This window comes from Abramis brama (assembly GCF_963993115.1).
Source record: "Abramis brama genome assembly, chromosome: 10".
Classification (NCBI taxonomy): Eukaryota; Metazoa; Chordata; class Actinopteri; order Cypriniformes; family Leuciscidae; genus Abramis; species Abramis brama.
Window position 1 is genome coordinate 10,962,913 of NC_139972.1, and position 10,671 is coordinate 10,973,583.

The 10,671-nt window shown below is 37.7% G+C and overlaps 1 protein-coding gene across 1 annotated transcript in view; it reads right to left on the bottom strand.

Annotated features, from left to right (window-relative positions):
* The window catches only part of clstn2b (calsyntenin 2b), a 63,545-nt gene extending 53,864 nt beyond the window's left edge, over positions 1 to 9,681 (bottom strand). The window contains exon 1 of the mRNA XM_084125956.1: positions 9,257 to 9,681. Coding sequence (XP_083982082.1) covers positions 9,257 to 9,317 — 61 coding nt within the window. The 5' untranslated portion in view covers positions 9,318 to 9,681. The remainder of the gene's footprint in view (positions 1 to 9,256) is intronic.
* Between the last annotated feature and the right edge of the window lie 990 nt (positions 9,682 to 10,671).

Genomic DNA, 10,671 nt, shown 5'->3' on the forward strand with positions numbered 1-10,671 from the left:
GCTGGCAGCTGTTGTGGGTTTTCCTCCATCCTGAGTGTCCAATCTCCCACCCAAATGCATGCTCTCGCTTTCTCTTATTTTTCATCTCTTCTCACAAATGACATTGTATTTGGGTATTTCTAGCAGGAACTTAGTTTTAATGTATAACAAAATCAACAAGACAAGGTAAAAAAATATATATATTATTTTTCCAATTAATCTCAATGTTTATTTCAACAATCTCAATATCGATTCGCAAAATCCCATCGATTTTATATGCCAGTGTTTCTTGCATGAATTAGTGTTTCTAATGAATCTACGCCAATATTCTGACCCCAACATTTTAAACAGAAGCACAGGTAGATGATATGTATAAATATATATATATAAATAATTTGACGTTTACTTCAGTAATATTGTTTGTGTTGATTATTATATCTGTTGTATAATTAGCAATTGAACTGAATATTTTGGGCCCTGTTGATAAATTTAACATGAAACAGCAAACATTAACATTAACAAGAAAGCCTGCACTTACTACAGAAAGAATTTTAGAATTTAACAAGGAAATCTGTATTGACACCCAGTCCTAAAAAAATAAATAAATAGTACGAACCCTGGTATAGACAATATAGCCATTTGTTCACTGTGGAAAGTTGCTTCGGTGTCTTATTTTTGCAACATAAGGGTTTGCTTTATGAGATCTGGCATTAACTGCATATTTCTGGCTGAAGGTTTCCTCAGCTTGAGACCTGCTAGCATTAGTACTAGTTAGCGAGGCTCGTGGCTTCAATCCCAACCGCAGCGCTCATGATAATCACCATTTTTCCGAGCAGCAGAGCAGTTCGCATTGAAGGAGTGCGACTGCTCCCCTGCAGCTTGAGCCTGTAACACAGAGGTGATGTGGGAGCAGAGCCAGAATGGCTCCTTTACGTTTTGAGCTTGTCTACTTTCCACCACTTCCAGAGGTCATCAAAAACGCATTAGACCGGATTGCTTTCGTAGTGTAAATGCTCATGTGGTCGAATGTGTTCAAACAGCCACAAAAGTCCGCCTACTGACCTAATACGTGAACATTATGGGACGTTTGCTAGCCAGACAGGATTTAAACTTTGTCGACTGAAGACCCAAGTTTGGTTTGAAGATGAAAAACACAATGTTCTCTCAACATTCCTGATTTCACACACTCTAAATGTAAATTGTGCAAGCTTATTTTGTCCATTAGATTGAAAGATCTGAAAAAAAAAACAAAAAAACATACATTTATCCACCCATAGACCCTCCCCTCGAAGAAATCAGGGCAGAAGTGGAGTTGAAACTGGACAAAAGAGACGGATTAAAACACCAGGGGCCCTATTTTAACGATCTGAAACGCAAGTATCAAGCGCGAAATGCAAGTAACTTTGTGAGCGGGTCTTGGGCGCTGTTGCTATTATATCGGCAGGATAAATGACTCTTGCGCCCGACGCAAATCTAAAATGGGTTGGTCTGAAGTAGCTTCATTATTCATAGGTGTGGTTTGGGCGTAACGTGAAATAAACCAATCAGAGCGACATCTCACATTCCCTTTAAGAGCAGGCGCGCTTGTTCCATGGCGGATTGCTATTATAACGGAAATTGCCAGGTGTGGTTCACAGCCGAGGAGACCGTCGTTCTCGTCAGGGCCGTAAAAGGAGCGGGAGCGCAAGTTCATTCCCTAATTTACCGCCGTGCGTCTGTGGAGGGAAAAGTCCGCTGTGCGCAGGTGCAAAATAGGAATGATACATGCGTCGGTGTACAAAGTCAATTGCGCTGGGTGCAAGATAGGGCCCCAGGTGTCATGGGCGGAAAAAAAAAGTGGGTGGGTCCTCCCCCAGAAAAATGTTTAATGGAGTAACTGTTAAATACCATTTCATGTATTCTGGTGCCTTTTAATGAAAACAAGTAAAAAACTCCACTTCACGTCGGGCGGTTCTTTGCCTCCACATCGTGCATTAAATGCACGTGGATTATCCCGCTAATATCATGGTCATTTGCCAGCAATGACAACTTAAAGCTGTTATTGATGTTTGCAACGCAATATTTGACTGGAAGGGTACAACGGGCGGTTACTTTCATTTGCGGTTTGTTGAGAAATATAATGTAGCTATTCAGCGGAAATGGAGTTTAATTTATTAGGGAATTCCTCAAGTGGAATGGATTTTGACTGACGGCGCTATGAAAAGACAAATGCGCTGAATCAGAGAGAGACGGTAAAAGTAAGTGGGTCCAATATCATTGGTCTTAAAAAGTGGGTGGGTCTTGTCCCACCCATATACAATGGTTCCGACGCCCATGCCAGGTGTAAACGGGAATGTGTCTCCATCGTCTACTTGTGATCGACCAAAACACATCTTAATACCAGGTGTAAACAGGGCCTTAGAGCCAAAATGGTTCCTTTCATCTCATCACTGGAGGACAATGAGTTCAGATCATGGAAGGAATGACAGAACAAAGTTACAGGAAATATACAAATAGAATATAATAATTTTTTGTGAATTATGAAAATGAGTGTTGTGTTGTTCTATGCAAATTCAATAAGATTGATTAAGGATATGTGACAGTTCCATGTGCATATATTCAGCATATAAATGTGTGTGTAATTGTGTTTGTGTTATATGTACGAGAAATAAGAAAGAAGTAGGTTTGTGTTTGCTAGATACCGGCAGCGATAAGACAGAGGACGAGTAGAAAAGATGTGAGATGACATCCAGGTCTGCTCTGAAAGTATTTTCTCTAATTTATCTTATTTTTCAGGATCATGCCATCTTTAGGATTTCAGGGCCAGAGCCATCCAAAATCCGTCTCTCTGATCACATAATGTGAAGGCGTCTGATTAAGTGACTCAGATGGTGCCATTAGGCTGCACTAATGGATTAAAATCAACTTAATTCTACAAAGATTACTGGAGATGAGAGGATCGGAGATGAGACCCGATAGAGTTCAGCGGACTCTCTGGACAAACACACACACACACACACATGCTGACAACAGTATATTGAGTGACTTTGTTAGTCTCATGGAGAATCTACAATGGAGAAAAAAAAAAATTCAATATATTTCAATAGCATTCAGAACATCAGGTCTATAACCACCGGAAACCGAGGGGGACACAACCTCTCCAATAATCTTTGTTCAAAATTGATATTTGATATTCTTGATGCTGCTCTGCTGCACTCTATTACGAACTGCTCTGTATGTTGTTAGGATGACAAAACCAACACTTACAGTTTTTTTCAATTGCTAAACGACAGTGGGCACAACTGGAGTCACATGTGCAAAACTCTAACTACAGTCTGCACAGCAGCAGTTCATGTGGACCAAACTCTAGTTCGTTTTTCATTGCTTGAACACAGTTTTCAAAACTCTACACACTTATCCCATGACTTTAACCACAACCTGCACAACACTGTGGATTTACAGCACTTTGTTCAAATGCTAACACACTGCTGTCAAAACTGTGAACCACACATTCAAAACAGAATAGATTTCAGCCTTGTGCCTTTCAAACACTGCTGATTGCAATTTCAGCTGAAAGGCTAAGCAGGTGTCTTGTTTTAAACTTGTTAGTGAACACACACACACACATATATATATAGATATATATATACAGTATATATATATATATATAGGTAGAGCTCAGAAAGCCAGGGATGGATAAGGCGCTCCAGAAGGTTCTTCCGCAGGTGCATGGCAAGAGAGAACATTAGATGTGATGTTGATGAAAACCTGTGGCCTGATGCTAGAGAGAGGCAGGATTAGCCCCTCAATTATTTGTTCGAATTACAGTATGTACTTTTAGTTTCTACCTTTTTTTTCTCATTACTGTAATTCCGTAAATTACTACAGACTATTGAAGCAAACTGCTAATTTTCATTTACCTTAAAGAATTATGTTCTAAAAAATTAAATAAATCATGTGAAAGAATGTCACTCTTTTCTTTGAAGAAAATATTACTTTGTATGAAGTCACTGAAATTGTTCAAACTGTAAAGATGAAAAGTTTGTATTTTCTGTATTGGTGTTTGATGCTAGTGTTTTTACTCTCAGTGTGTTCTGAGTGACAGTGTGTGTTATCTCAGTGAGGGTTGTGCATAGTGTTTGGCTGCACTGAGCCTGTTTTGAGCCATGTGTTAAGAGTTGTGTTGCTTGGAATGAGTTTTGCAGGTGATGTGAAGTGTTTAGCTCAGGTGACTGTTGGTAGTGCAGACTGTAGTTAGAGATTTGCACATGTAGCTCCAGTTGTGTTCACTGTCGTTTAGCAATCGAAAAAAACTGTAATATGGCTGTGGTGAGATCTTGTGATATTAAAACGTGATTTCTCATCAAGATGAAAAGCTTGTGATATATCAGCATGATGGAGTTGAGTTTGTGACAAAACCTATTGCATTATATTGTTCTGTCTTTTACTGCATATAATAAATCATACTCAGAAAGTAGAACTGAAGTGACATTTATTACAAGCTGACTTAAAATATTTCAAAATGTTTCAAAATGTACTTTCATTGTTTTGTATTTTGCGACTCTCAGTTTCAGTTGAATAAAGACTATTTTTCCAGTAATATATTTTGTCATTGAAGATTTCTTAAAAATAGTGTTAAAATATCATCTCATCTCGTTCTCGTGAACCCAGTATCGTATCATATAGTCTCATCTTGTGAGCTAAGTGTATCGTCATAAACTACTAAATGTTAATGGCTGCATCCAAAAACGTAAAAATGTTGTCTTCGGAGGACGCACTCCAAAGTAGGAAGGCATCAAGGCACGTTCAAATCCAGTAGTTTCAGTTCCTGTCTCCTGAGAGACCTTCATCTGATCTTTTCGATTTTTTCTTCATCTGATCGATACATAGATGTATCCTTCGCTGCCTTTGATTTCCCACAATCCTGTGCGTTCCATTCGGTGACAGTTAAAGAAAGATGGCGTCTGAAAGTTGCGGTTGGTGGTCAGTTTGTGTGTAAATGTGAATTTTTTAACAATTTTCACTTCTGATGTTATTTCTAGCGAGAAATTACTACTGTAGTAATTAAATATACTAATAATACTTAATTCTCAGCAAAGCTCCCTCTATTTTGCTGTAGAATAGATCATTAAACTATTACGCTGCCTCAGAAGTCTGTCTGAAATCAGTTTCGCGAGGTTCCTTCGTGAGCAAACACTGCCTGCAAAGTCATTGCCTAAAATATTCGCTGTCATTGCCTGACAGCGAGGCAACAAGTCACTGCGTAAGTTTTCGGATGCAGCCAATGTCTGACAGCACTTGTAATTGTCAAAATGTTTAAAGGTGCTCTGAGCGATGTTGGGTGACGTCACTTCTTGTTGACGTTCGAAGTATTGTCAAACTAAACAGAGGCTAGCTCGACCCTCCCTCCTCCTCATCCCCATCCCCTCCCCTGATGTAAATTCGGGACTTTGTGTGTTCCTTCTCCTTTTCCCTCTTCTTTGCTATTTGTTCATCGGAACATCGTCTCTTTGGTCGAGTGTCGGCCATATCAAAATTCACGAGAATATAATTCTAACGTTAGTCGTTGTCTAGGACATCTCTCCTCTATCTAACTTCCCTCTTCATGCTTCTCTCTCCTCCACTCCCCACACCCCCCTTCATGTGCACGCGCACTAACCCCCCAACCCCCACCCCCAAATCATTCTTGTCGGTTATTGGCTGGAACACTGTTTGTTATGTTTCGTGGTCCAGGCTGGGCCAGTTTGTTTTTGTTGCCGTTTGTGGAGCCTGGGCTGTCTACAGAGACCGCGTTTTTTTTACAATGTGTTCAGGGGACAGGCAGCCAGCGGATAGTGAGGAGATGTTTGCTGTATGTGACAAAAAATGTTTCGGCCTAAAAAATGCGTGACCTCGCTTGGAGCAACTTTAAGAACAGAAGCAGAGCTTGAATTCCATTGCAGTGGAATTTTAAACTTCCATTTTAATGGTGAAAGAGTGCGCAGCCAAACATTTCATATTTGACAACTGTTCTATGACCAAAATGGCTGCATTCATGCAACTTTTTTGTAAAATTTTGCTGTTTTGGATATAAAGTACATAATTTACGGGATTTATGTAAATCGTAACTTAATGTGACGAGACAAGAAACATAAACTGAGACATTTTCAGCATATAAGCATGCGATTAAGAGTAAATGTGAGTGTATTTTCAAATGAAAACATTATTTCTAAATATTAATAAATACATTTAAAAAAATACTGTTTTACTTGCTTTTTTCCGCTTAAATCCCTTTAAGTGCTTTACTTATTTATTTAATATTAATATTTAATTAAATAAAAAGGACCATTACATTTGTGAAATTGTGATATTTAGGTTTACATGTAAATATGTACTTTTAAGACCTGCAACCTTTTGTTTTTTTTTATTTTGGGAGTTCAATATAATGTAATATAGTATAGTACTGTTTTCATAATAATATTTTACTTAATATTTCTTTCTCTCTTCTTTTTCTCCATCCTGTCCACTCTTGGAATCCCAGCAGCCCCTGGATAGAGGAACATGAGGAACGCTCTGCAATACTGCTGTAATTCTCACATAGACCTGATGTAAGAGCTCCTAAACTCTAAAACACACACTGCACCTCCTGCATGAGGAGTGTGTAGAGAGCTGTGCGTTCATCAACACAGAGTTAAAGGAGAAATGAGTGAAGAACATATGGTGTGAGCCTCCCATGAGTGGCCACACACACACACACACATAGGCACGCACACACACACACACACACACACACACACACACACAACACAACACATTTGAGAGATGAGGAACATGTAGCTTCTATTGTCTAATGATGATGATGATGATGATGATGACGATGATAATGACACGTTCACTCCACTAATGATTAAATATGATACACGAGTAATGATCAATCATAGAGCTGTCAGAACCCACACAGGTTTAGACCCTCGACACATTAATCAAAGGCATGTAAAACGCTGCTTCAGCAAATCCAAACCCAAGAGCCTAACAAGGTCTGTTCAGCCATCCTGGTTAGTTGAAGACTCTTCATCACCGCTGTCTTACAAAGATCCAGTTCCAAAAGTCCATTTAAAATACTTTCTATTTTGTAATTGTTTTTTCTATTCTGTTTGGTGACATTAGAGGCTCAGAAATTACTCATTTCACCTTTAAATATCCATGTGAATATTTAAAAGTCAATGCTACATGTCATATTTGATCATTATTTGAAAATATTATAATAACAAATAATATACTAACTAATAACAAACAGTAGCGACATTCTGATTGAAACGATATCTAACATAATCATATTTAAAAATTTGGGATTCACTTATAGTTTTAAATATCAAAATGTTTCAATGAAGTATATGAAAGATTTGAAAGATGTGTGTTACTAAGTGTTACTACGTTAGCAGGATTATAATGAGTAACTTTAAGTGAGGTGGCGATGATAAAGGCAATTTAAATGAAAAAGAAAGTGGAAGTGTGCCGTTACCGATAAATTAAAAAAAATCACTAAAATCATTGTGCAACCCTGTTTAAAATCAATAGTTTCTGCCAGTTAAGAACCATTAAAAACAATAAAAACAGTGAAAAGACATATTTGCAGTATATACTATATTTATATCCCACCAGACCTAATACCTTGAGTTTGAGCATAATTCTATAAAACTATGAAAGAAGTCCATGATGTCATTGATTGAAAACCCAGAGACTGTGTAGTTCCTTTCTCTTCATAATAATGCATTGTCCTTTGTTGCTTAGAAACATAACGCAATAGACTGACCTGAGAATTCAGCAGCTGCCCATCGTGTGTGTGATTGAGTGTGAGTGTGTGTGTGTGTGTGTGTGTGTGTGTGTGTGAGTGTGAGTGAGTGAGTGAGTGTGTGAGTGAGTGTTTTTGAGAGTGTGTGTGAGTTTGTGTGAGTGAGTGAGTGAGTGTGTGTGTGTGTGTGTGTTTGTGTAAGTGAGTGTGTGTGTGTGTGTGTGTTTGTGTAAGTGAGTGTGTGTGTGTGTGTGTGTGTGTGTGCGTGCGTGCGTGCGTGCGTGCGTGCGTGCGTGTGTGTGTGTGTGTGTGAGAGAGAGAGAGAGAGAGAGAGAGAGAGAGAGTTTATTTTTGTGTGTGTGTTGTGTGCTTGTGTGTGTGTGTGTGTGTGTGTGTGTGTGTGTGTGTGTGTGTGTGTAACAGTAGCTGCAAACACAAAGGTGTCTAACTACCAATACTAATCTATATGGCATTTGCTAACACTGATCCGATATTTTGTGATTTCCAGATGTTTCAGATCATTCCAGGCCAAATTAACCACTGTATAAATGGAGACACACAGTTATTTTGTTTGTCTGTGTCTGTATAAGAGAGAAATGGAGATTTGTTGTTCTGTGACAGGGACAAACAGCCTGAGGAGTCTCTAGCTAGTCAACTGAATAATGAAACACACAAACAAGCAAAGTTGAAACACAGGATGGATAAACACTGAAAATGGAAAGAGAAAGACAAAAACATGGATCACGGGACAGGGCAGGACAACATTATAAGACAAGAATAAGAACAGGAGAAAGAGAGAAGCTGAGAAATTATACATTATTATAAGCTTAATACTTTATATCTTCAGTTTGGTGTGACGACACGCTACCAAACCAATTTATTTTTATGAGAAGGTTTATGCAGTAAAGACACACATACACACACACACACAAAGGCAACCATGTTATCTCAAACCCTTCTTAAACCCTTTCAAAATCTGATTTACTGTAAACTATTGTCGTATATTACAGCAGAATTGCCAGAGAGTATTTAATTAATTTAAGTTAATCTAAATCACTACATAAACAACATAAACATTATATATAGATAATATATTTGTACACTTGCAAACGGGACCACTTAACTCTCTCAAATCAAAACTCTCAAATTTTGTCATAATGACACTTATTGTGAAGATTTTTATCCCAAAAACTCACACACAGTGCACTGCGATAAATATACCAGTATCAAAGTTTCATTACAAAAACCATCTACAAATCTGACATTCAATCGACCATCAAAACTCCTAATTAAAAACAATTAATGAGAATGTTGCAAAGCTAGAGTTTAACATGATCTGACTGTGAGCAGAAACTTATATTTTCACGAAAGGATGAAGGTCATTCAGAAGAAGCGCATAAAAAACTCTGTCAAGTAGGCTACTAGAAATTAATTTTTTCATCAAATGCTTTGTTATGTGTTTTGTCTCATAAATGTATCATGTCGTATTTTTAAGTAAAGATGTGTTGATGTAGGATGTTGTCTTACCTCTGTGCGCGCGCACGCAGGACAGCCCAAGCGCGAGCATCAGGATCAATATTCGTTTCATTGTAGTAAAACTCCTCCGGTCTTTCTGTTCTTCCTGATCTTTCTCACACTAACACAAGGAGATCAATCAGTGAAATGTAATAGCCTATGTGTATCTAAATTAAATAGCAGAATCAACAATAAGAGTCGCTGAAAGATTTCAGGTGAATTCATTTGATGCTCTGTCGCGTGAAAGAGCTCGAGACTCTGAGTCCAGAGAGAGAGAGAGAGAGAGAGAGAGAGAGAGAGAGAGAGAGAGAGAGAGAGATTTCCTCAATAACTAGCCTACTTGACCACCGCTTACAATTGCTAAGTTTCAAATAAAATGCCATTCTCTAAACCGAAACTGTAGGGTTGCTGGCACTGGCAGTGGCACCAAATACATTGCCTGTTAAATATATATATTTTTAAGAATTAACTCAGCCTGCAAAAATTCTGAAAATAGTGATATTGTTACTCTGTGAAGGATCTTGAAAAGTCGATGATTGGCTCCACCTTGTGGTCATTTTCGTGAAATACAGTCTGGTACAATTCTGGGTACAAGTCCGAGTAAACAAGCCCTCGTGACCATCAGTCAGATGACAAAGGCATCGTGTGAAACAGGTTTTGCAGCAAAGTTAATTATGTTGATAATTTGGAGGCCTGAAAAAAATAAAAAATAAATAGAGAATATAAAGAATATGATACAGTCGGCTTAAGTAGCCTACATTGAAATGTGTTGAATAAAAAGTTAATTTAACAATTATATCATTTTTGATATTCCAGTTGTCATGCAGGTAGGCTACGCATTATCGCATAGGCCCACATAATGACGAGATTAAATGACAATTAAAGTTTTAATACTTTTGAGCAAAAAAGGAAAATATCTTTACAAATCGTAAGACATTTCAAAGCTAGCCTACTTTATTTACGCAATTACTTTATAATATAGGCTATAGGCTATTTTTTGTTTATCATTTTTCCTTTCAGATTCTTATAATTGTTTCTCTACTAATTAATTGCACAGCTGATGAGACCTGATATAGGCCTATAAGTTCCTAAACATTGCACGCGACAGTAGCAACGTTGTTGCTCGACATTCAGCAACTGAGAGACGTTCTGACGATTTATTTTTTAATTTTATATATTGTATATATCCCCCATTATATATATATCCCCCATTTAGCATGTTATTTTTTTAGGTTAATTTTAATTAGTCAGATGATTATATACTTTTTAAATGTTGTTTATCATTATTATTTAATGGGCCTAACAGTGAATTAATTTATAATCAACACCTGCAAGTGTATAGCCACACTTTGAAGAGAAAAAGGTCATTAGGTTAATACAACTTTATTAAACTCGTTATCTCGACAAAATGAACTCGTGTCCACCTA